At 38.9% G+C, this 26,942-nt stretch overlaps 1 protein-coding gene across 1 annotated transcript in view; it reads right to left on the bottom strand.

Annotated features, from left to right (window-relative positions):
• The window catches only part of SLCO4C1 (solute carrier organic anion transporter family member 4C1), a 57,050-nt gene extending 34,702 nt beyond the window's left edge, over window positions 1-22,348 (bottom strand). The window contains exons 1-2 of the mRNA XM_037032254.1: window positions 21,963-22,348; window positions 18,039-18,302 (exon numbers count right to left, since the gene is read on the bottom strand). Coding sequence (XP_036888149.1) covers window positions 18,039-18,302; window positions 21,963-22,278 — 580 coding nt within the window. The 5' untranslated portion in view covers window positions 22,279-22,348. The remainder of the gene's footprint in view (window positions 1-18,038; window positions 18,303-21,962) is intronic.
• Between the last annotated feature and the right edge of the window lie 4,594 nt (window positions 22,349-26,942).

Below are 26,942 nucleotides of genomic sequence, written 5' to 3' on the forward strand. Positions count from 1 at the left end.
CAAGAAGAAAAAAAATCTTTGAGCTTCAGCATCTGTGGTGTGGTGTCCTCCATGCATGGGGCTCAGAGTAGGGCCCTACTTTCTAAGCATAAGGGCAGCTGGTGGAGAAAGAAAAATACACTTCCTGAAAGTCAGGAGCAACAATAAAGTCCAGATTTTCCTTTCCTGCAACAACTGACACAGGAACAAGAGATGTGTCAATGTAGCAGCAAGGATCTCATGAGTTTCTGTTGTTCCTAAAAATAGAAGCATGCATGGAAAGAGGTTGCAGGAGAAATCTCAAAGACAATTCAGGACTCCATCTCTGCAGGAACTGAAAAAAGATAAGAGCTTTTGCCTGGGATGCCAGCCTGATCACTCATCTCCTATGGGTACCTACCTAAACCAATTAAGTGATTTTCAAAAGAAATATCACAGCATCCATACAAAGAAGTTGTAAAAAGAAAGAACAATGCACTTTTATTAAGATTAGGGCACTGCCCACAAAAAATTTTCATGGAGCAGGTGGAAAGTGCGAACTGACCACAACTGACTACACATTACATCATGAAACAAAGCTACCATTTATATATAGAATACAGCAAAGCATAAATGAAATGGTGAAAGAAAGATAGAGGAGATTCAGTATGTTCTGACAGAACTCAGGAAAGACATAAAAGAGGAAAATAGAAACCCCACAGAAAAAAATAAATCTGGGGTACAAAGGTGAACAGATTGAAAATGTATAGGCATACAGTTTAGAAATGAGCAATGTGAGAAAATGAATGATAAGAAATGTTAAATACACAAGGTGGCCAAAGGAGATCATATTTACACATAACTGATTTACACATGACTGGGGGGACAGTCATGGAATAAAATACTCAAAGATACAATTGAAGAAAAGTCCCTAAAATTAAAAAATATGTCTATAAATTCATATACTTCAATCAGCATCACTGGGTGCCTGGGAAAACAACATGAACAGGCACAGCCAAGACAGAGCTTGGACTGGGCTTGGAAGAGACACTGAATTGCACAGACACATGGACTGTTGAGAATAACGAATAATTTTTAGAGAGTAGCAGCAGCACACTATGTAACGATTGTCACAAGCACTTGCAAGTAACTTCAGAATACACAGGTGGACAGAGGCTATTGAGTCCTTAAGTAGTGTAAGAATGGGATAAGAAATTCCAAAAGAGGAAATGATCAATTTATGAATGCACAAAGGAAAAACACTGAAGCTACAAATATGCATAGTACCTTCTGACAAATAACCCACTGACATGTAACTACAATGAAATATATCCTATTTTACTCACAGTGTATTGTTTGGGAGAAGAAATTATATATAAATACTGCTAGTGTCATGGCACTTCTTGATACCTAAAGCTTTCACATATTAATATATTTCCCAGCCTAATCTTTACAAATTCTTGTAAACATTTTATAAATGGAGAAACTGAGACCCAGTTTCTGGGTCGTATTCTTCTGATTCCTATTCTTCTGACCCTCCTATGTATTCTCCATGAGCTTTGACCTACAATTAATAAGCTGAACCATCCTCTGAAGAGGTATAAAGGAAGATTTCCCCACATATACCTTGTGGAACCTAGGCTTCTGAGAATTTCCAGGAACAAAATGGTTCAAAGCAAAGGGTCCTCATGACTAATTTATTTAAACCCTAGTTCTAGAAATCACATCTTCCTTTCTCTTGCCCTCCACTTGTTTCAGGCTAAAGATAACATCTCAGCTTAAGTTCTATTTCAGCTCCTGAGTGCTAAGGTGGAATACCTCCTAAGGAGCAACACAGCAACTGTTGCAACACGGCTGGTGGGGAGCAAGCGAGGGAAACAAGCACCACAATCTCCTCCCTTTGGCTGAACCCAACTAAAAACCAGGGGGCAAACGTGCTGGGGCCATGGGGCTTCTGTGGGGTGATAAAACAAGGTGATAACTGGCAAATGACAGACCCGGAAGGACACACAGAGAATATCCATCATTGTCCAATTCTTCCTTTGGTACCTTAGCACCCACTTTAACCTTTGCCCAGATAAAAAATGTATCTGCAACACAAGGAGTCCACAAAAACCCGTCAGCAAAAGGTCACCTTGGGGTAATGTCAATGCATTTACTCTCCCACCTGAAACTCAACATTGAAATGGTAGGCACCACCAACGGGCTCCATGTAAGTAGGAGCACCAAACAAAGGCAGTTGGACAATTAACAAGCTCTATCGTTCTCCCTCCTGTAGTCGTTCAGAAAGCCTGAGCTGACAGTCATTGCTTAGTTTCCTATCACACAGGTCATGTTCCCTTTACTTCTGCCTGCACCCCACTTGGTCTGGGATTTTATGCTTTCTTTACAAGTCTTCAGTGGTCCTATCATTGTTGCTTTGGGGCGGTTTTCCTTTTAACAAGTACTGTTGGGTGTGGGGTGTTAAGAGGCCCCCCAATGAATTCCCTCCGTCCAAAATACATCTTCTTTGCCAATGTATAGAAAGGTACTCTTATTAACTAGGGTCTCTCACTTCTGCCAGTTCAGTGACCACCTTCTCTTCACGTCGTTAATTTGGCATGAACAGATCAAAAATGATTACAGAACAATCTCATCTTTGATTCTAAAGGAATAGGACCGTGTTGCCTTATGGAAGCATTCATCCTGGGGGGCTAGGACTGAACAAGACTAAGACAGGGGGCAAAAATTCTATGAGCAGATATTTTTCAGTACAGTAGCAAGAGGCTGCAACCCATGGCCATTCCCTAGTTCCCTTTCCTATGTATTCTGGCGATGGAGGAGCAAGCAGCACAAAGGTGGTTTCTGCCTAATTAAACACATATACCATGTTCTACAGGGAAGGAAATCTTACTCTCCAGGCTGTAACTGACACCATCCTAGCATGTCAGGGGCTTCTGAGTGTTGGGATACACAGCAAGACAAACAAGTCAACTTCATGAGTAGGAGTTTGTAACCAGACTCTTTTTGCTGCAGGTTGAGTTTCTTGATCAGACCTGATGTTGCATAGGATATCATAACAATGAATAAGGCATATAGTAAGTCAAACAATTCTGAGTGTGGACAGAAGCATTGTAGGCAGTGAAAACAAGTTCATATCTAGAATATACACTTATCTCAGGAGGACAAATTGCAACCAGGATCGATATATTTTGGCTGCCCTGGGGTATATGGGGTGCCCTGGGGAATGCTGCAATACCAGGAGCTCTCACAACTGGCCCTTGCAGGTTGGTAAACCAGGCAGTGAATCTGTAGTGGAGATAATTAGAACAGCTTTGATGAGGGTAAATGACATGTTTTTGAACTCTGGCTTAGCTTCCTTTTATGCTATACGGCCTCTTTTAACATGGGGCGATTCCATAAGCCCCAGAGTGGCCAGGGGAAAACACTGATTGACATTCACTGCACAGACCACCTGTTCTTCCTGACTGAAAGCCTTTCCCACAAAGAATACCTTCGAGTGAGCATTAACAAGTGGCAAACCTAACTTTACACTCTGTACCCGTGCCAAGAGGCCTACTATCCGTGTCTCAGCTGGAAGTTCTTAAACGTTGTAAACAAGTTTCATTTTTGTTTGTTCCAAGCTTCTGACTGGCTAGCTTATAAATTAGTGTTGTTCATGAATCAACAAAAATCTATACCTTATGCTTCTCTTCTACTGAAAGAGAATTTCCACTTATCATTGCCCTTTAGGGACATGCCTGATTACAGCTGTTATTCAAGAGCAGTCCACTTTCCGTGGGTGCCAGCACACCTTACAAACCCTCTGTAAACCAGGCTACACTTCTGCCTCTCCTGTTAGCCAGCCACAGAGAACTCTGGGAGACCCTTGCAACGAAGACATCTATGCTTCGGTAGTTAGGCCATGCCAACTTCTGCCTATAATGGTAACCTTTCTGCATTTGAAAAGAGAGGAAGGAAAAATAGGAAAGACAGTAAAAATAAGTAGCACAGTAGTCTGAGATGCAGGCCTACATAGTTACCTGTGTCTTCCAAACTTATCTGTACCTAAGATTTCTTTTAACAAGAAGTGCTACATCACACATCTAATTTTATGATTGGCCATGGCAGACAGCACCTACTTCATGATAGTTGTTCAGGTCACATAATGTTTATAAGCATGTTTATGTCTAACAAACCAGCATCAAAGAGCAATCCAAGAGGTGCTTGTCAAGTGAAGAGCACTGTAAGGCAGAAGAAAGTATCATCTCACCACAAAAACCTAGGGGTTCTCACCTTGACGTTGCCATGCGGACTTGCCAGAGCCTTCCCACATCCTCTCTGTCTGCCATAAATACTGTCTGCGTCTGCTGCAAGAACTTTGTCTTGTTACAGCCTCATGCTTATCTAGTAAATGGGTTGGAGTAATGCACACAAGTGTGGTAGATGACGTCTCCCACATCCCAAGCCCTGTGCAAGTGCAAAGGGCGCATGGGGGAAAGTGGAAGCTGTGACATGGCCCATACCCTAAGAATTTAATGGTTAGGGTCTGTCTCTTAGTGTTTTTGTGGTGTATCTCCTATCCTCTGCATGCATATGCTTTACTAAGGCATCTAAAATACTTCAGTTCACCAAGTCTTATTAGTTTAACACCACCACTATAGAAGCCAATGTGAAGTTTTGTGAGTAGTAAGGTAATCATGATACATCCAGACCACTTTCACAACCTTAGCACTGTTGACATTTGAGGTCAGATCATTCTTTTTCTTGGGGGGTGGGGGGGTGCTCTCCTGTACCTTGTAGGATATTTACCAATGTCTCTGGTCTTTACCAACTACATGACAATGGAACTCTCCATCCCAACCACAACAATCAAAAATGTCTCTAAGCTCTGGCTGGTGTAGCTCAGTGGATTGAGCGCGGGCCTGCAAACCGCACGATCAAGGTTCGATTCCCAGTCAAGGCACATGCCTGGGTTGCAGGCCAGTTCCCATGAGAGGACTCACAAGAGGCAACCATACATTGATATTTCTCTCCTTCTCTCCTTCCCTTCCCCTCTAAAAAGAAATAAATAAAATCTTTAAAAAAATGTCTCTAGAATGACCAGCCTCAGCTAAGAACCGCTGCTGCAGACCATATTTTGACAGAGAAAAAGAGGATGTGTGTAACACTGTGATAAGATAGTGATGATGTACTCTTGTTTCTCCACAGAAAAACAAACCATCTTGACCGTCTTTGCCACTGAGAAAGGAAAGAAAACATTTGCTACACCCACAATATTTTAGGTGTCAGGGTATGTGCTGACTTGTTCCAAAAAAAGCACAAAACTTGAAACTGTAGCTGTAATTAGGATCACCACCAGATTATATTCACCACGATCTAGAGTCTTTTTTTATGACTTTATCTTGCATTTGCACCAGATACATAAAAAAGAGAACACAGTAGGAACCATCACCCCTGTATCTTCCACATCTTTGATGGTATCACTAATCTCCATAATTCCCTTCAGGAAACAGTATTGTCTCTGGTTTACTATCTCATATAGGGACTTCTACTTAACTCTTCCTACAATAATATTTCTTAATGCACAAGTCAGACAACCAATGGGGGATTCTGCCAGCTAGTATATTTATACCCTTTCTCTGCCCTAAGACTTGGAAAACAACTACAGGACAGACACAGTGTGAGATAGACTAGTCTTGGGCCACTCTCTGGCCCCAATAATAAGAAGTTATTACTGGAATTTCTTAAGTATTCTAGAATTCTAGAGATCAGATCAGCTCAAAGCTATCATTGAATCACTTCCAGTGAGTCTGAATACTACTCTCTCCCCTCAACACTCAGGATAAAAGGTGTCCAGTCAGGAAGAGAAACATTATATACTCCTGGTTATGTTACAAAGTTCTTCAAAGAGATTTAGCCTCCATAAGAATAATAAACTCACTTAGGTCTAGAATTGGTTAAAGGGTGGTGAAATCCCACCATACTGATTCAAATGTGGTTTCTGCCCAAAAGACTTAGAATTTTTCCACTATGTTAATTCAACCTCTAAAACTTGTTTGGGTAAGCAAGCCAAACTGGCCTCTACAATTTAGCACAGCCATTCTAGTTTTCATCTCTCCAGGATCTGCACAGGCAAATGAAGACAATCCAGTACAATGCACATCCCACAGGTCTCTCTGCACTTTTGAAAAACAAAATCAGAATGTTAAGAATACAAGATGAAATTAGATTTTATAGCAAAAAGCCATGGGTGGTAATTCAATTCAGTAAACATTTACATAGTAGCTAAGAAAAACCAGGCATTTTATCTCTCCCAGGCCAATGTCCTGGGCCACCTCAGCCAATAATGACTAGCCAGCTAGCTCTCCAGCATTCCCCAACCAGGCACCAGCCAGCACTGGCCTCAAGCGGTTTTACACAGAAGTCACTCCTATACAAAGTCACTCCTTCAAGATCGGGAAAGATAGCTATTGCTCCTAATTCCTAGAAACAAACACAGAAAGTCAAGCAAAATAAGAAGACAAATACATTCCAAAGAAAGACAGGAAAAACATACTAATAAAACAAAAATAAATAATCTGCCTGATGAATTCAAAGTAATGCTCATAAGAATGCACCAAACTTGGGAGGAGAATAAAGAAACTCAGTGAGAACTTTAAGAGTTAGAAAATACAATAAAAACAAATCAGAGCTAAAGAATACAGTAATCAAAATGAAAAATGTATTAGAAGAAATCAATAGCAAATTAGATCATTCAGAACAGATTAGCAAACTGGAAGACAGAATAGTGGAAATCACCCATTTAAAACAAAAAAGAAAAAAAGAATTTATAAAAATAAGGAACAGGCCCTGGCTGGGGCTTTTTGCCCTAGCTCATTTGGTTAGAACATTGTCCTGATAGGCCAAAGTTGCAGGTTTGATTCCAGAGCAGGGCACATACAAGGATCAAACAATGAATGCATAAATAAGTGGAACAACAAATTGATGTCAATCTCTTTCTCTCTTTCCCTCCCTCTCTTTCCTTCTCTCTCTCTCTCTCTCTCTCTCTCTCCCTCCCTCCCTCCCTCCCTCCCTCAACAACAACAACAACAACAAAATGAAAATAGCTTAATAGACTTCTGGTGCAATGCCAAGCACACTAACATTCACTTTCTAGTAATCCCAAAATGAGAAGAGGGAGAAAAGGCAGGCAAAAGGCTTACTTAAAGAAATTATGGCAAAAGCTTTCCTTGCCTGGGAAGTAAAAATACATCCAATTCCATGAAGCACAGGAAGTTCCAAACATGATGAATCCAAAGTGACCTACACCAAGACACATTGTAATTAAAATGACAAAAGTTTAAGAGAAAGAGAGAATCTTTAGGGCAGCAAGAGAAACTGAGTAGTCACATACAAGGAAAACCCCAAAAGGCTGATTTGTGGCAAAAAAACTATAAACTCTTAGAAGAAAACAGGCAGTAAACTCTTTACATCAGTCTTAGCAATAATTTCTGAATGTCTCCCCAGGCAGGGACAACAAAAGCAAAAACAAATAAATGGGACCACAGCAAATTAAAAAAACTTTTTTATAGCAAAGGAAATAACAAAACAAAAAGACAACCCACTATATGGAAGAAGATATTTGCAAATGACATTTAAGAAATTAATATATAAAAATATAAAACATATACTACATCAGGTGTAAATTAAAAACAGAACAACCACGCATTCTAACAATTCTACTTATGGGAATTTATCCAAAGAAAACAAACACACTGACTTGAAAATATATGTTTACTTCTATGTTCATTGACTCATTACTTACAACAGCCAAGATAAACCTAGGTGTCTGTCCCTAGGCGAATGCATGAAGAAGGTATGTCACACATGCACACACATGTGCACACCACGAATGTCAGGGTCTTATTCAGCAACAGAAAATGATGAGATCTTGCCATCTGTGGCATGGATGGACATATAGGATGTAATATAAGTGGGACAATTCAGAAAAAGATACATACCTTAAGGTTTCACTTATAGGTGGAATCTAAAACAAAACAAAACAGAAACAGATTCATACATACATACAACAGACTGACAGTTGCCAGAGGAGTGACAGGTGTGGAGACGGGTGAAAAAAGTTAAAGGGAAATAAGAGGTACAAACTTCTAGTTATAAATTAATGTTATTAGAATGTAATGTACAGCACAGAGAATAGTCAATAATATCATAAAAACTTTGTATCATGGCAGGTGATTACTAGACATAACATGGGAAGCTCATCTAAAGGTAGATAAATGCAGAATCACTATACTGTACACTTGAAACTAATATATTACTCTCCATCAACTATAATTAAAAACAAATAAATAAATTAAAAACCCTATAATTGGGAAAAAAGATGTAGTACTTAGAATACATGAGTAACTCTCAAAACTCAACAGCAAAAACTAAACACTCCAGCTAGAAAATGTGCAAAAAACATGAACAGCTATTATACCAAGGAGGCTAAGCAGATGGCACGTGAGCAGAGGCAAAGACGCTCAACATCATTGGCCACCAGTGAAATGAAAATTAAAACCACAATAAGATTTCAATGCAACCCACCTTAATAGCTATAATAAAACATAAGAACTCTAAATTCTGACAAGTACACAGATAAACTGGGTCACTCATTCACTGCCGATGGGATGTTTTAAATGATACCGTCACTCCGAAAAACACTTTTAACGGTTTCTCAAAAACCTAAACACAGAACTATCATGTGAGCCAGCGGTTTTACTCCTGCAAGTCTATCCCAGGGACATGAAAACTATGTGCATGCAAAAATCTGTCCATGGATGTTCATGTCTTTACCATTAATTGGCAAAAAAAAACCCCTGAAACAACCCAGACATCCTTTAACAGTTGAATGGTTAAACAAACCGTGGTATATCCGAGCCACAGAATACCTACTAATTAGCACTAACAACAAATGAACAATTGATAACACAGAACGCTGATGAGTCTTTAGAGAATATTCTGAACAAAATAGCCAATTTCAAAATGTTAAATACTGTATAATTACCAAAATATAATAAAATATTTAACAAAAAGTAAGGTAATGTATAACAGGAAAATTTTAAATGCAAATATTCATTTATATGAGAATGGTTAAAATATAAACTGGAAAGATATGCAAAAGTAAGAATGCTCACAGGTTGCAAACTATACAAAATATTATCCTAACTCCATAAAATAAAGCTACAGTAAAAAGATTAAGACAACTCCTAAGTTGTTCTCCTTAAGAAAAGCTTAATAATAACAATAAACTGGCATTTTTTTCTTTCCACTTCTTAGTATTATCTAAATTGTCTAAAATGACTAATAGAACTTCCCCAGCCAGAAAAAATAGTATTAATGAAAACACAACAAAGGATGGTTGACTAAGATTATCTATAAAATGAACTAACATAAGAGCATAACTATTCTGCAGCTCTTTTTCATATATAACAATGCCCAATATATATTCTAAGTAAAAAAGTAGATATCCATAAGTTCAGAATCTTATTTTCTTAAAATGTGCATTTGAATGTGCATGTGTAAATGTAAAGATGATTAGGTCTGAATGTCAGTAATAGTGTGTGGGTTGGAGTGTAGCATGACTGTGTGTTAATGACCGTGTAATGTAAGTGTGCAATTGTGTGTGACCATTTTTGAATGTATATATACATTTAAAGGCTGAACAATATTAACAGTGCATAACTGGGTTATATTATAAGAAATTTTTATTTCCATTTTCTTCTATTTTTTTACTTTTATTTTACTTTTGTGTTTTCTATCTTCTGAATGTTTTGCAAAGGACATATTTGAAATTTTAAATTAGAAATAAGATATTTTAAATGAAGCCAGTTGGCTATTTAAAAGGTAATATTTCAACATGATATTTTGAGAGGATTCAATTCATCTTGAGCTACACCAAGTAAACTGATTTTCTTATCTCACAAGAAGAATACAATCCTGCAAACATATCTAATTAACACCATTTCTAACATTACTTTCAAAGTGGTTAGCCACACTGCCACACTTGGGGAGAATGTCGGTATCAGTGGCATCCACCAAAAAAATATATCATATTCAAACATTTTTATTTGGTCATACTATCCTGTAACTACCATTGACAACAATTAAACACACCAAGAAAGGCAGTTTTTCTAACATTAATATGGCTATGAGTTAAGGAACATCATCATTAGTCATTGCTAGTTTTTAATGAGCACCTGTGACACACTGCTGTGCACAATCTCCTTAGCACAGCTGTGTACGACCTCCTATAAGGCAGTGGTTATTATCATCATGCGTTAGAGTTGAAAAAACTTGCCCAGAGTCTGTCTGACAATCCTATCATACAGTGCTGAAGACAACTTAAGCTTAGTTTCGTCTGCCCTTAATATCCTTGCTACACTACTACTCCATACTTCCATTCAATGCAGTGGGCTAATAGCATTAAAATTGAAGAAAAACACATACACACTCACTGGCTACTTGGTGCATTTTTAAGAACACTGACTAAGAAGAGAGAATTTCCTTTCTTTCTTGCCACAAACCACATTTGAACCAACCTTTCTGAGGAAGCTGCAAAAAGCATTACTTAATCTTACTTCCCACATGCATTATATGTGGTTAGACACAGCTATGGCTACCATCCAGTTGAATGCCCCGCTGAAGCATTCCTTTTTGCTATATACATTAATATAGCAAAATAGGGGTAATCATTACTAATACTCTATCAAAAAATAATCCTGACACTTAGCACCACCTTAGAAGTACAATAGTGCAGCAGAGACATACTGAAACCAATATTTGAACAAGTAAGACAAAAACCAAAAGCTACTATTTTCTGAATATGTTTCTCATTTTAGCTTCCTTTTTCATACTGTAAAATTTTCAGATCCCAAATCTTACCACAAAAAGATCATTAATGGGAATTTTTTTTTGCCTCTGATAACACATTTCTTCCCAAATTCAGTGGCGAAAAGAGAAAATGCCCCATTATACTTCAGACCAAGTTTATGGAATCTGTGAACAGAGAATACAAACAGCTTTTCATCTGCCATCACCTACTCTTAATGCCTTCTGTGGAAGAACAAGTCATCAGATCCCTAATATGCCTCCTTTGAAGAGATCACTCATTCATGAATTCATTTAACAACTCAACAAATGTTTCCTCAGCACCTACTATATATCACATTCTGTTCTAGGTGCTAGCTAGCCATAATGATGTTTCTAAACTCAACAAGCACTTTAAAAATCACGTACTTAGCCCTGACTGGTGTAGCTCAGTGGATTGGACATTGTCCCACACAGCGAAAGGTCACCAATTCAATTCCAAGACAGGGCACAGGCCTGAGTTGTGTGGGCTAGGTCCCTAGTTGGGGGTGTTGCAAGAGGCAACAATCTGTGTTTCTCGCACACCAATATTTCTCTCTCATTTTCCTCCTCTATTCCTCTCTCTCTAAAAATAAATAAATGTTTAAAAAATAAAACCATGTACTTAGACATAAGAGAGCACAGAAGAGAGTTTCCCAAAGACTATTCAATGAAACACTAATCTGGAAGACAAAATGTGGAGTGGAAGCAGGGTAAAAGGGCACCAGCATAACAGCAGAGTCCTTTCATTAATGATTTCAGAATTCCACATATCATTTACCTAGCTAAAGATTCACAAAATGCATTATTTTGACAGACATGCAATGGAGACACCTCTTTAACTTCCCCTTTTCTCCCCATATTCATTGAACCATGGAACACATTTTTAACATATTAATATCTTTAGAAACTATGCTATGAAGATCATACTTTGGGAAATACTGAGACATATTCTCTCGGTCGAGGTCATAGATTTTTAAGATGTCTACCTATCTGCAAACTGTAACTATGAGCAAAATTGAGTCTGTGCTAATTTCTCATTTCCACATGCTTTTCTACTTATCTCTGTGAGTTTCCCTTATTTCAGAAGTTTGGTCATTTGAATTTCAACAAAAGTGGTTACATTACGGTACATAGTATTTCATGATGATTATGAAATTCCTATTTTAAAGGAAAATATAAAGCAATAATCCCGTAATGAAGAGAAACTTTTCTCTCTTTGCATACTGTTGAAAGTTTATAAAGTTATTAAACATTAAACTGGACATATGTTTCCCAAAATGGACTGATAAGATAATCCGGGTAATTTTTTAAAAAATGTAAATTCCCGAGTCCTACTCCATACTTACTAAATAAGAATCTCCAGTGGACCTTAAACAAGGGGAACAACCATAGAGGGTAATTCACATTATCTAAGAATTTGGGGTAATACTTAAGTGCCTCTGATATCAAAAACCACGATAATTTAATCTGGAGCACTGATTAGCTCTAGCTCTTTTACCGTGTGTATTAATTATGAAACTCTTTCTGGACAACTTGTTCTATTACACCATTTCATTTTCTAACTTAAGAAATCACTTCTCCTTTTTATTCACTTCAATGATACAGTACCTGAGAAAGAAAATACCTATTAAGAAGGGCTGCTGATAACTTGGCTTAAATTAGAAAAACAATATGAACAACAGCCAAAAGAACAAAAACAGAGCCTGGAAGCCATTTGTAAACAGGAGCCTCACACAAACCGTACTTCAGAGAGAGGCCTGCACTGAACTGCCTTCCCACACTGGGTCTCCGACATCTGAACCAGCCCTTAAGAAGTTCCTGGAATCTTGTTTCAAACAACAGAACTGAGACTCCCCCACCCAGGTAAAGCTGCATAGCTATATCCCCATCAACATCTTCACCGTCTAATCAGAGTAGCTCCACTCTGACCAATCAGGACAGTGCCTTTTGGACCAATCAAACTGGGAGAATTTGGAGTCCTCATTTGCATGAGGATGAACCGATTAGACCCAAGGGTGGGACTGCTATCTACATAAGCTTGGAGAATGCACTTCCCTTTTTTACTGAAGACCACATCTCCAGATTCCAGCTGGAGCTGAAATACCAAGGACCAGAGAGGAGTGGGACTGAGCAAATGAGAACAGAGCTGCCTAGTCCGAGAGGGCCTAGCCCCTGGGCCACCTCAGGGATCTGCTGAATCACTATTGAGCTGTTCCGCAGCCATGCTGTATCACCGCTGAGATGTTTTGCACTGAATAAAGTTTTTGTCTTCACTGCATCTCATACCGGGGATTCCTGTTGGTGTCAATGACCATGCTTGACAGTTACAATAAAATTAAACTATAAGGAAAATAAAAGTGATTTTCGTGAGGACGAAGTAATATCAAGAGGAAGGTATACTCAGAGACCAAGCAAAATTAAGAAATCCTGAACTGAATTAGTGCTTGAAAAACTAAGGTTCTCAGCACTGTGTCTTCTCCAATCTAGGAAAGCATTTCGTGTTTTTAAAAAATTCTTACGCGTACAAGATAATTAGTATAACTTGGAGTCCCACTCTAACCATTTTCCTAATTTAAGTTTTTTAAGTAGTCACCTTGCATAATCACAGCCTTTTTGGTGCAGAATTAGCTCTGAACTATGAATCTACAACATTAGAAATTCAGTCCTGAAGCAAACGAAACGTGTTCTGAACTACCTTTTTTTTTTTTTTTTTGGTGAGAAAGGGATAGAAAAGAGAAGAAAATAAAACTTAAGAGAAGTTATCCAAATATTAGTCAACAAAGAAAAAAGGAACTTTACCAAATTTAATAATTACCCTCTATAATTCCTTACTAATGACTAAGAAGCTGCTACCCAAAGTCTCAAAGAGAAAAAATACTATTTGCTTAACAACATTAAATTAACAATCATCCAAAAGGAATGAAATAGTGCTTGGATGAAAACAAAATGTCATGTAATAAAGATTCATTTATTACATTTAAAAAAATGTTGTGTTACATTAAAATACATCCAAAATGTCAAATAAAATTTAATTGAAAATGTTTTATAACCCTTTTATTTTTCAGGTTAACATATAAAAAGTTAGCCCTTAGAAGCTCTTAGAAGCCCTTAGACGTATTTATTTCTCTAATTTAAATTCTTCCTTTTTTTGTATCTAGTAAGAACCACCAAAACGTCCCTTTGATAAATGTTTTTATCTCCATTCAAAGCTGAATAGTCACTTCTAACCCTTATGTCTCCATAAAAGCTCCCTTTAAAACATACTTTCCCAAACCTACTTAAATTTATTTTTTACAGAATAGAAAATTCAGACTGTTTCCAAACACACCTTTCTACCTTTCGCTAAGTCCCAACCTCTTTTTGTATTCTTCTCACACCTGTGGAAATTATAATGCTCATCGTACTTCACATTTTGTTTAGCTCTACATTACTTTAATCTTTTCTTACAGAGATTATCTCAGCCAAACTGAGCCCTGGCTTTGGTTTCCCTCAAATTCAAAAATAATAGCTACCAAAAAATAAAAAAGAGCACTAGGGAATATGTTAATTCTCTCAGTGTCAGTTTCAAATGAAATTACATGTAGAATTTGAATTAATAAAACAATTTCTTAATGTTGTGCTCTTTAGGCTATGTTACCTGAGAAGATTGTACATTCCCTTGCTTCTAATTTATGCACAGGATGTTTTCAACTAATTTGTTTCCTTTTACCACATAAACTCTCAGTTTTCTTCTATACTAAATAATTCATATTTTGGGTTATAGGATCCTGTATTTGTAAAAGTTGATTAATTCACTTAAGCAGACAAGTTATTATGTTTTAAAGAAAGCACAGACCATTATAACTGGGATTTCAAAACTGGGGAAGTGGTTTAAATTCATAAAAATATTTAAATTATTTGATATTGTTATAAACCAACTATGAATAATAAACAAAAAACTGGAAAATGTTAAACAAAACATAAAAACTAGTTTTAGCTGTTATTTACCATCTATGAAATCATTAATAAGTCACTTCACCTCTTGTCCTAAGGTTCTACACTGTAGAAAAAGGGATTTATGATTTCTAATGTCCTTTATGCTTCTAAATATCTGAGCTCCTTTAGATATGTAATACAATTTGAGTCCCGAGTTTTGTGTCTGCCGCATTGTAAAAACTACCCATACACAAAAACACACCCCAACGATATCTCTATTAAGATTTTTTTCAGGAAAAGAAAAGTGTGCAAATTCAAAATAACAATGAGGCATTTTCATATATTGACTGTGGGAGAATACCTGCCAAAATCCTTCCTAAAGCATGACATTATCTATGAAACCTTGGAATGAGGAAGCCCTTCAGACCCAGTATCTGCACTTCTAGGAATGATGAACAAAGGATGACTTGCACATTTACATAAACACACATGTTCAAAGATATATATTACAACATTGTATATATAATACGCAATTCAAACTTAAGTCCAAACCTGAGATCTTGATTTCACTCCTGATTCTGTTCTACCTAGTTTTCCACATTTTAGTATGGCCCCAGTTGGTCAAGGCAAGTATCAAGAAGTCATCATTCATTACTCCTTCACAATCAACCCACTAAAAATCCTATCTCTCTTTCCTATAAAACACAATGAAAATCAGTCACTCCACTAGATCTCTACTGCTACCACCCCAGTCCCAAACACCTTTATGTCTCACCTGGGCTTCAGCGAAAACCTCCTGATGGCAGCCTCCCACTTAGCCTTTATACCTCAGAACAACAGAAGCCCAAAGGATCATTTCAAGTAAAAGCATGCACTTCCCTGTGTAAAACTCTTTCACACCTTGCATGCACTTACAGAATCTAAATGCCTCATAACTCTACCTCCCTTTCCAACCTTGTTCTCCCTTGCTTTGGGCATGCCAGGCAAAACTGACAATTCCTAAAACCTACCAAGCTCTTTCCTGCTTCAAGGCCCTTGATCATGTTTTTCTCCTCCCTGGAAATCATCTTTCAAGGCTGGCTCCTCATTATCCAGTTATCATCAAAATAGCCTTCCCTTTGCCCACCAACAAGTATTTTCCTTTTCATACAGTATTACTTAATAATACCTGTCCCCTTCATATACTTACCTCCATCTTTATGTTATTTATTAATTATAATTTTTCACTCTAGTACATAAAATCCAGATGGCATTACTGGTTTCACTATTTTCCCAGCAACACATATAGTTCATATGAATAAATATTTATTATATGAATGACAGACTAACATAAGGGCAACCTGAGTTTTTGTTTTCATTTGCCACAGATAAGCTATTGTTTAAATTAAGAGTCTTAACTTACAGTAAAAATTTGACAGATCAGCCTATACCTACTTCAGCTAAAATAAAAAAATATCAGTAAGAATGTAGTGAAAAATTACACAGTATATAATAATGTACTGAAAGTTTATCGCCTGGCTTCAGCAATCTTCTTGGCTTCAGCTCAGGCGACACACACTTTCCTTAATCTGTGGCCATTTCTCTTTGGGAAACACAAATTGATTTGATTGGCTGCAACTCAAGGGGTGTGCAGCAAGAGATGAATTTAAGAAGATTGCCGAGGACAGGTCAGGCTTTTGTCGTGGAATAGGCGATTATTTTTTAGAGAGAGTCAGAGGTTTGTTAACGAAGTCTGTATACTATACGAACTAGTAGGGTATTTGATAAACTGCAAGAGTGAAAAACTGGATTCAGTACAAAGGTTACCTCTTATGTGCTATAAACATAGTGACATGTTTGCTATCATAGAATCAGCAGTATGTTTCTTGTATGACACACTAAAATTTAGATTTTTCCTTTACTGTCAAAGATTTCAAAGGTGTTCTACAAAAGCCTGTGTGCCTTGTTCCTAAAACTACCCCAGTGAAATTATGTGAAGTCGGCTTTTTGAAATCTTACCCAATTTTAGAAAATGTACTAGATTCAAAATAAATACTCTTTTGACTGATAACATAGTCTCCTTATCTCACTCATTCCAAATTTTAGCACATTTTAAAAACTTACTATTGGTTCATATGCTTGCAAATTCTATTTTTATTTCCAAATGAAGTATGTTTATGTAAAAAGTACTTCTAAAATCATGTTGCATAATATATACTTTGTTATTGACACTATTTTCTATTTATCATTCTACAATTGGGAAATGTAATACTTTAATATTAATTCTCAAAAAAATAACAATCTTAGCTTTTAAAAAATAAATGCCTGTACCTTGGCTGGTGTGGCTCAGTGGTTACGTGCTGGCTTATGAAGCAAAGGGTCCCAGGTTCCATTCCCAGTCAGGGCACATGCCCGGGTTGCAGGCCAAGTACTCAGTACAGGGCACACAAAAAGCAACCACACACTGATGTTTCTCTCCCTCTCTTTACCCCTCCCTTCCCCGCTGCTTAAAAACTAATAAATACAACCTTTAAAAAAATAATGCCTACATTGCAGCAGGTCCCAATTCTCCTTTCTTTTTACTCGAAGACTTTCCTTCACTTTCCTAGACCCTGATTTTGGTTGTTCTCTGATTTTACTCCATATCTGCTCTTAAAATCCCAGGAAGGACAAGAGAAAAGTTAAGATCTACTCTCATTAGCACATCCCTCTCCTACCACCATAATTGTTTTTCCATTAAAAATGATTCTTTGGGGGGGGGGGAGTAGAAAGGCAAATAATCAAATATCTTGTTTGAGCTTCTGACTAATGCTGCTTTATCTAACTGGAGCAACACGTTTGATAACCCCTGAGGTTCTGTATCTCTGGAGAGTGGTAAGTTCTTCAGTTCTTAGGAAAAGCTTCAGTTCTCCAATGAATTTCACCTGTCTTTATCTGACATCAGGAATCAACAAGTCCTGAGGTAGAGCTGTAACCATGGCAAATAAAATTGCAAAGGGAAAAATGCTCCATCTTAGAACTCCAGTGAAGTCAGAACCTCAAAGGAAAACAGGTTATCACTTTTTGAGGAGGACTATGTGTAATGTGGGGAAGGGGTATCAGAGGATTAAAATTTTGGAACCACCAAAGCGCTTGCTAATGCATAATCTGCCTCTGTAATCTACTTCACAAAATTCACATCAGAGCAAAGCAGTGAGCAGTGAAAGAGACCTTACCCTAACTTACCTGTAAAAGAGAGTTTCAATATATAGTTAGTGGCCTAGTTTCAGGTTACTTTTTAAAGTAAAATAAACAAAAATGCAACAGAAACTTACCTTCATAAGGGGACCCTAACTGATATTTTCCACTAAAAAAATTTGGCAGTGAAAATACAAGGGCTCCCAGTCCTATCATAAAGGAAGCAAACGCAAGCCATCTTGGTTTGTGTCCTCTTTCGCCAATATACGATACAAATAAAGACAACAAACAGAATGAGATATCATAGCTTGATGATATCAGGCCCGTCAGGGAACTCTTCATTTCATAGCGCTTCTCAATAGTGGAAATGCTAATATTTACGAAGCCATTTACTACAACACCTAAAAGAGAGAAAAAATATATGCATTATTACAATTTTACCATATAGATCATGATTACTAACACAGTGTACTAAATTTTGGTTGTTTTCTTTGATACTTTTAAATGTAGCAATTTTAAAAGACTCAAAATTTCAAAGGTAGATAACTCAAACATACCTCCTTACAAATCTGTTTCCTTTTAAGTTGCACACTTGTGAATTTTCAGGTGTTAAATAAAATTGATGCTTACCACATCCTACATTATAGCTAACTTCATTTCTATTTAAATTATAATCAAGAAGACTGATAAAGAAGGTCTCATAAGGCCAGTTGAGTTTCTAAGTACACCATACTCCCACTGACCTCACTCAGAAGAGCACAAAAAGTACCACTGATTGCAGAGGTCACATGAGTAAAGCTCAATCATTTCCCGGGTTACTCAATCCTTAAACATATTTACCTATAACAAGAGATCCTTGACTTAATTTTAAGAAAGTTAAAATTGAACTCTTAAGCCCTTTTTCTTTCTTTGACATCCTTATGGACACTAAAGTTAAAGGTCCTGGAGAGAAAGTACACATAAATTAAGTCTTATTTCAACCACTGGCATTTTAAATCATAGGCAAAGAAGGGAAAAAAAAAACCTTACACTTCATCTGCTTACTATAACTATGACAGAGAACTATAATATAAACAAGGAAAAGCTGAAAATCCAATTCTGACTGAAAACAAAAATATCCTGTCCAAATATAGATTCAATTTATAGTTTAAACATTACTATAAATTAAAAAGAAAATGCATCTGATGGAGTTACAAAGTTTTTAGTTATTAGGGTGACCAAAAAGTCTGCATATTTTTTTCTGTAAAATAAGACACATTTTTCATGTTCACCAATAACTTTATTGATTTGGATATCTTGAGTATGTTGGCTATCTCCCATGTGGTATAAGGTTGCTTGTTCTCAATTCAGATTAGATGACTATCAGCTTCAACTGGTCGACCTGACTGCAGAGCATTGTCCAGCAAGAAATCTCCAGCACAAAACTTTGCAAACCACTTTTCACATGTTCAATCAGTCACAACACTTTCTCCATCCACTGCACAAATCTTATTTTTTTTCCGTTGTATTTTCACCTTCCTCAAAATAATAAAGCATATTATGCTGAAAATGCTGCTTATTTTCTTCTATCTTCAATATTAAAATGGCCACACAAAAATTCACCAATTTTGATGTTTTTTTAAATGCATGCTGATACAACAGCTGTCATGATACAATCTAACAAAATTGTTTTGAATGCAGTTAAATACACCTAACTGCTACCAGGGCCACCTTATGGGAAAAAAACCAAAAGAACTTTTTGGCAAGCCCACAGTTACCCCTTCTACTTTAGAGAATACAAGAAATTGTTTTCATTTATCAATAGAAAGAGTGTACACAGGCCATAATCTGTACAGTTTCTTTAAATTTTGGTTTGTCGAGACTCTAACTGGAAATATATTTCTAGAAAATTAATAATAAAATGAGTTTTAAAAGTCCTAAAATAATTTTTACTTTTATGCCAGTTTAATAAGTCTGCAAGTCAATTTATAATTCCTAAGATTTCAATGGAGAAAAAGGTATCTAAAATACCTAGGAATGATGTATTTATAAGGAGCTAAGGTTACATGAGAATATGAAAGTTCATCATCCAAAAATCAACTTCCCAAAACATTTGCCATACTGATTAAAAGTCAGTCATTAAAATGCCCTGCTTTACAGTGAAACTTTTCTGAAAAAGTAAACTTGTAAACTCTTGCAGAAGTACACTTTATTCATCATGTCCAATGTCAACTCTGTGCTACAGAAGTTCCAAGAACTCTGCTTTAAAAAAGAAAAAAGGAAAGAAATTCCACAGAATACCACATAATACGTCTCTCTACCATAAACACATGAAGATCGGAGGCACGTTGGGAAATTAAGTTCTCAGAGAAATTCTGTTATCTCAGAGACATTAACTGAGGGTTGAGTTAGATAAACTCACCTGACAAGTGCTAGGGTTCTCCCCAACAAAACACCTATTAATATTCCATGGAAATGGTCTTCCCAAGGATCATGTTTGAGAAACATATGTAATAACGTTTTCAGTCATTCTCACTTAAACTGAAACAAGAATGGTAGGCCACTTTTATCTCAGATTATGCTTCTTAAACTGGAGACCTCTGGGTAGATGGAGCTCCAGGCTAAATATTTTTTAAGAGTGTCAATTATATTCACTAACCATCTTTAAAATGGTATATTAAATGTAAAGTGACATCTGGAATAACAGAGAAATTTCGGAATTCACTTTAACATAAAACACAAGATGTTTTTTGGTGTCCAGTTTCTCTGAACCTTCCGGTCCTTTGACTCTGAGATGCTCCACAATCACGGGTTTTGGACAACTAAGAACGAGCACTGAGAGAAGGTAAACTTTGACGGGGACAAGAGAGGTGGAAAGGAAAATAACTCTTGAGCACAAAACTACCTTTGGTAGCAGGGCGGCAGTTAGACCGACGTGCAATCAACAAACTCTTAGCACCTAATAGTGCAAAGCAAGGGACACGGAGTTCTTTGGAGACAGAGGAGCAACAGCAAGAACAGGAAGTATGTATTTGTATACATTCTGTTGATCTTAGAAAAGAGCAATTTCCACCCCTTCCCCCCGTGTTTCTTGGATGGCGTTTCTTTCCATCAACCCTTGCTTGCCTCCTTACACAAAATTTTAAAGCTATGACTTAAATTCTAATTAACCTTCAACAAGCCCTTTAAAGCGCTCCACCCCATTCTACACCTCTCCTCCATGTGCCACGTCGGTGTCGGCGTAATTTCCCATGCTTTCACCGCCTGCGTTAGACGCACCGGCGCGGTGCAGCTTCGACTTCCTACCTAAGCTTTCTTTCCCGGGGCCATTCTCCCGTGCCCTACTTACTACTCCCTCCTCCGAACCAGGCTTAGATTGCAAACTCCTGAGGGTATAACCTTGGACTCTATCAGTAACTCCCAAGAGAAAGTACAAGAAATGCTTGAAGAAAACAAATACCGCCTAACTCTTGAGCATTTGAAAGACCTCAACCTTCAACAACGCCTCAAGCCGCAGCTGAAAGTACTGGACTCCACTCGTGCCCTCAGACAGTTCAAACTAATTGTACTCGCGAAACGTGAATGCTTGTATCTAACTCCTACTTTGTGCACTCCACAAGCTTCTCCTTTGAGAGTCGCCCTACCCTCAAAGCAAATTTGTTAATTAATCCTTCCGTTCCAGAAACTGTAAAAAAAAAAAAAAAATCCCTTCATTGGGGGGGCTTATCAAAAATGCGTGCTTTTGTCGTGTACAGTGCATTCCCCAGAGCACCCCGTTCCCACTGGAAGGCTCGGGTAGTTTCGATCTCCCCTGGAGGTATTGAAATCGGCTAAACTGAGGTAGGGCACCAGAGGGAAAAGGCTGTTTGGCAAGCTTTAAATGGTTTTTGCGACAAAGGAGAAGCTAAAATGTGGAAGTCGGAACCTAGTTGATTAACGTGGGTGTGAGCGCTTACCAGCCCGCTGCCCGGGTCGCCCCGCAGGGCTCGTGGACCACCGGGCCCCGCGCACCTGCCCTCACCCGCCCCCAGCCCTCCGCGCCCCTCCGCGCCCTCCGCTCCCCAGCGGGCGCTGGACGGTACCTTGCGTGAGGGCCAAGAGGCAATAGTGAACCAGAAACCCCTGGGGTGTGTTGCACAGCTGAAGACACTGGGGTTGGAAGTTCCCCCATCCGCAGGGCCCCTCTTCAAACTCGGACTCCGGCGGGGTCCGCTGCCAGGAGTCGGGAGCAGCCGCGGCAGGCAGATCCGGGGGCCGGTGGACCGGAGAGCCCTCTCTCTGGATGTTGGCGGACAAAGCAGAGACCTCGACGTGAGAGGGCGACGCGGAGAAACGGCGCGCGATGTCGGGGCTGGAGTTCACGAAAGCTGGGTTCTCGATGCCTCTGAGGCCCTTCATAGTTCGGATGAGTTCTGAGGCCTCCCGGGCATCCGAGCCGGAAAAAAACCCCAAACAAACAGGTCCCGCCGTGGCTCCGCCCCAAGGCAGGTAGCAGCGCCCCCCGAGGGAAGACTCCACCCTCCCTGCCTTCTACTTCTCCCGCTCCGGCCCCGGGCAGATGCCTCCCTCCCGCGGGAGCTCGCCGCCTGGTGGCTGCACAGCCGGTGTCCGCGCTCCCACGCCTCACCTGTCTCCTGCTGGGGCCACCGGAATGCGACGGCGTGGGCGCGGGCGTGGGGCCCGGCCCTCGCCAGGTGAGAAGGGCAGGGCTCCTGCGTTGGGGCCCCGGCCCGCCGCTCTCCCTCAGGAATTGGAGTCTGGTGACCAAGCTCCCCTTGGGTGCTGGCAGGAGTTGCATCATGAGATCTTTCAAGGAAATACCGTTTGGTTTTCTTCCTTATCTGTTTACCAAACCAGCCTAGGTCTGGACTCGAAGAATCTAGCAGCCGTAGGTACAATACTTTGCATTCTATGAACATCATGGTGAGAATTTTACCTGCCACCCTCCCTAAAAACGGGAATCCCTACTTCCTGCCTCCCGACCCCGCCACCGCTTCACAACATAGCCACCTTTTTTATTCTACTTCCCCCAAACTGAAGGAACAGAAATTAAGAAACTGGAAAAACATGTATGTGATATTTTTTCTGCAGTATATTGTAGACGTAAAATCAACAGTTTTGATAATCATAAATAGTCCCTACCTAGGGAATAAATAGGAAAAACATTCTGAAGAACTGTACACCACTTACAATAGTAGTTACAATTTATTCATTCATGGAAAAGTATTTATTTCCTGGGTACCAAACATTGTTCTAAGATCTGGGGATACAGTATGCATAAAAACTGAAACATACCCCTGGCCTTCTGGTGCTTACATTCTAACAAGACAGGTAATAAGCAATAAATGTATAGTATATTTTATTGTGCTAAGTGTCATGGGAAAGTAAATCAAGGACAGGCTAGAAAGTGTGTGTATTGGGGAAGGGGAAGAACGCGATGCTATTTTAAATTGGGTGGTCAGGGCAGGCCTTACCGGGAAGGTTACATTGGAGATAAGACCTGGAGGAGGTAAGAGAGGAGCCTGACATGTTGGAGGAGTAGGGGCTGAGGTGGAATCAGATAGTTGGAGAGAGTCGGAGTTGAGGGCAGGTAAAGGAGCGTATGCAAGGTGGAGAGGAAGTGATGGGGGCAGACTTGTAGGCCATTACAGGGCAGTAGCTTTTATTGTGAGTGAAACAGGAAGATTTGGAGCCAAGGAATGACATGATCCTGACATGATAAGGTTTTCAAAAGATCCATCATCTCTCCCCTTTGGAAGATAGACTAATCTATCCCAAAGTAATATAAGACCCCCTCCTCTGAGGGGTCTTACCGGTCACTGACTAACCAACCATGCACTGGGGGCAGGGGGAAGAAGCAAAAGCAGCCTTGCTGCCAGAGACAAGCTTTGTCTCCTTAGTGGCTCACAGTCGGGAGGTTGCTCACTCAGCCTTAGCAATGGGAGGCAGTTACAACTCCTGAAACCAGGCAGAGTGGTTCCCAACAATAGATATTCTGAGATATCAAGACTCATATTTACCTACTGATGAACTTTCAGGACTAATTCTGCTCGGAATACCCCAGAGGATTCAGATACCCAAATTAGGCTATCAGAAAATGTTTAGACAGAAATGAACTTAAGGCAGTGTCAAAAGGTATGAACGGATACGATCACCATTTTATCTATGAAATATGAAGCAATTTAACCAATAAGCAAATTTTGTTTTCATGAGATGTAATTGCAGCTTCGAATTGATAGATTCAAAGAAACACAATTGATCCATTATGTACTTCCAGCCAAGATGAAGGTGTAGGTAGACATGCTTTGCTTCCTTGAACAACAAAAAAAGGACAACAAATAAAAAAAAATAACAACTGTCAGAAACTAGAACTGTATGGAAGTCCAATTACCAAGGAGTTAAAGAAGAAACATTCACCCAGACCGGTAGGAGGTGCAGAGACGGGCAGCTGGGGCAGAGAGAAGGCTCTGGAAGGCAGTAGACTAAGTGGGTAAGGAGGGAGCTGGCAGACTGGGTGGTCCCATATTCACATGCACATAAGCCAAGGAACAATCAGGGAGTGAGACAGACCATGCAACCCAAGGTTCCAGCACAGGAAACTAAAGCCTCAAAACCTTTGTCTATAAAAACCTGTGGGGTTTGTGGCAGCAGGAAAAACTCCCAGACTCACAGGAGAGTTGTTTGGAGAGAACCACAGGGTCCTAGAATGTACACAAGCCCACCCACTTAGGAATTAGCACCCAAAGGGCCCAGTTTGCTTGTGGGTACTTGGGGGAAGTGACTGAAAGTGGAGCAAGAGCTGAGCAAGCAGCATTGCTCCCTCTCTAACCCCTCCCCCACATACAGCAGCATGAATGCAGCAATGTGGGTTGCCTGCCCTAGTGAACACTTAAGGCTCTACCTGTTACAATGTAACAGGTACACTAAGATTAAGAAATATGTCCCAAATAAAAGAACACATCAAAACTCCAAAAAAAGAACTAAGTGAGGAGGAGGTAGCCAACCTATCAGATGCGGAGTTCAAAATATTGGTAATCAGGATGCTCACAGAAATGACTGAGAATGAACACAAAACAGAGGAAGAAGTGAAGGCTATGCAAAGTAAAATAAAGCAAAATACACAGTGAACCAACAGTGAAGGGAAGGAAACTGGACTAAAATCAATGATTTGGAGCAGAAGGAAGAAGTAAACATTTAACCAGAACAGAACAAAAGACAATTCAAAAGAAAAAAAAAGGAGAAGCTTAGAAACCTCAGGGACAACTTTAAACTTTCCAACATCTGAATCATGGGAGTGCCAGGAGAAGAGGAAGAGCAAGAATCTGAAACCTTATTTGAAAAAATAATGAAGAAAAAGTTCCCCAATCTGGCAAAGGAAATAGACTTCCAGGAAATCCAGGAAGCTCAGAATCCCAAAGAATTTAGACCCAAGGAAGCACACACCAAGGCACATCATAATTACATTACCCAAGATTAGAGACAAGGAGAGAATCTTAAAAGCAGCAAGAGAAAAGAAACAGTTACCTCCAAAGAAGTTCCCATGAGACTATCAGCTGTTTTCTCAAAAGAAACCCTACAGACAGAAGGGAATGGAAAGAAGTATTTAAAATCATGAAAGGCAAGGACCCACATCCAAGATTACTCTATCGAGCAAAGCTATCATTTAGAATGAAGGGCAGATAAAGTACTTCCCAGGTAAGGTCAAGTTAAAGGAGGTATCATCACCTAGCCCTTATCATATGAAATGTTAAAGGGACTTATCTAAGAAATAGATTATCAGTAAAATGACAACCAACTCCCAACTATCAACAATTGAACCTAAAAAATAAAAACAAAAAGAAACTAAGCAAACAATTAGAATAGGAACAGAATCACAGAAATGGATACCACATGGAGGGTTATCAGTAGGGAGGAGGTGGGGAGATAATGGAGGAAAAGATAAAGGGAATAAGAAGCATAACTGGTAAGCACAAAATAGGCAGAGGAAGGTTAAGAATAGTATAGGAAATGGAGAAGCCAAAGAACTTATATACGTACAATCCATTGACTTGAATCAAGGTGGGGAATGCTGATGGGAATGGGGGCACAGGGTGGAGGGGCATAAAGGGAAGAAATAAATGGGGCAGCTGTAGTAGCCTAATCAATAAAATGTACTTAAAAAAAAACAAAATAGCACAACAATCATGCACTTAAATCTGTACTATCTAAGAAGAAATTTTTACTCTTGCAGAGTTGTAGAACTTTGTTGAAAGACTAGCAAAAGTAGCATTGCTTCCTTTTAGATACATCTTGCTCTTACTGAAAGTGGTTATCAGCACCCCTTTCCTTCCCCCTGCACCCTTTAAGCTGCAATAATGCGAGGAAGTGGGTTCAGGTTTGCTACAAAGAGAGAAAAACAAGATAATACAAAACTCTTGGGTTTTGTATGCATTGATTCTGTGGAAAATTGTCATTTTTTTGTTTGGTCAATCTAAGGTAAATCTAGGGAGCGTAGTCAAACTATACCATGTTAAATTTCAGAAGGAAATTAATAAATTGTTATGATCTTATTGGATTTTACTTGCTATATTTTTAAAGGTGGAGAAATGGAACAAAGGGTAGTATCCAAATTTTATGGCAGAGCTCCAACAATGTACACAGGAGCAATGCCCCTGCCTAAGATGTCACTCTCTGGAATTAATAGGAGGTAGGTCTTCCCAATCAGGAACAGGATGAACCAAGGGAAAGTGGCTTAATGCCAGCAGCTATCCAGATCATCTCAACTAACTCTTCTTGCTCTGATTCCACTCTTAAAAGCAATCGTATGATTACATGTGGACCTTCCATGTAGATATATACCTTTAGAATAAAAATGTACTTATATGCCTATCTCAAGTACCAGGTTCCTGTCTATGAGCTTTTAGTATTTTATTAGTTCCCTTATAGTTGCAGAATGAATCCTTTACCAGTATAACGCTCTGAGGCTCATAGAATATTAAAATTAGAGGGATCTTGAGAGAACCTGAGTACAAAGATGATCAAGTGCAGATGTGGTTGAGGAAAATTAAAAATCCTAGTATAAC

Source organism: Sturnira hondurensis, unplaced genomic scaffold, assembly GCF_014824575.4.
Source record: "Sturnira hondurensis isolate 20B ecotype Veracruz unplaced genomic scaffold, ASM1482457v3 Scaffold0021354, whole genome shotgun sequence".
In the NCBI taxonomy this organism is placed as follows: domain Eukaryota; kingdom Metazoa; phylum Chordata; class Mammalia; order Chiroptera; family Phyllostomidae; genus Sturnira; species Sturnira hondurensis.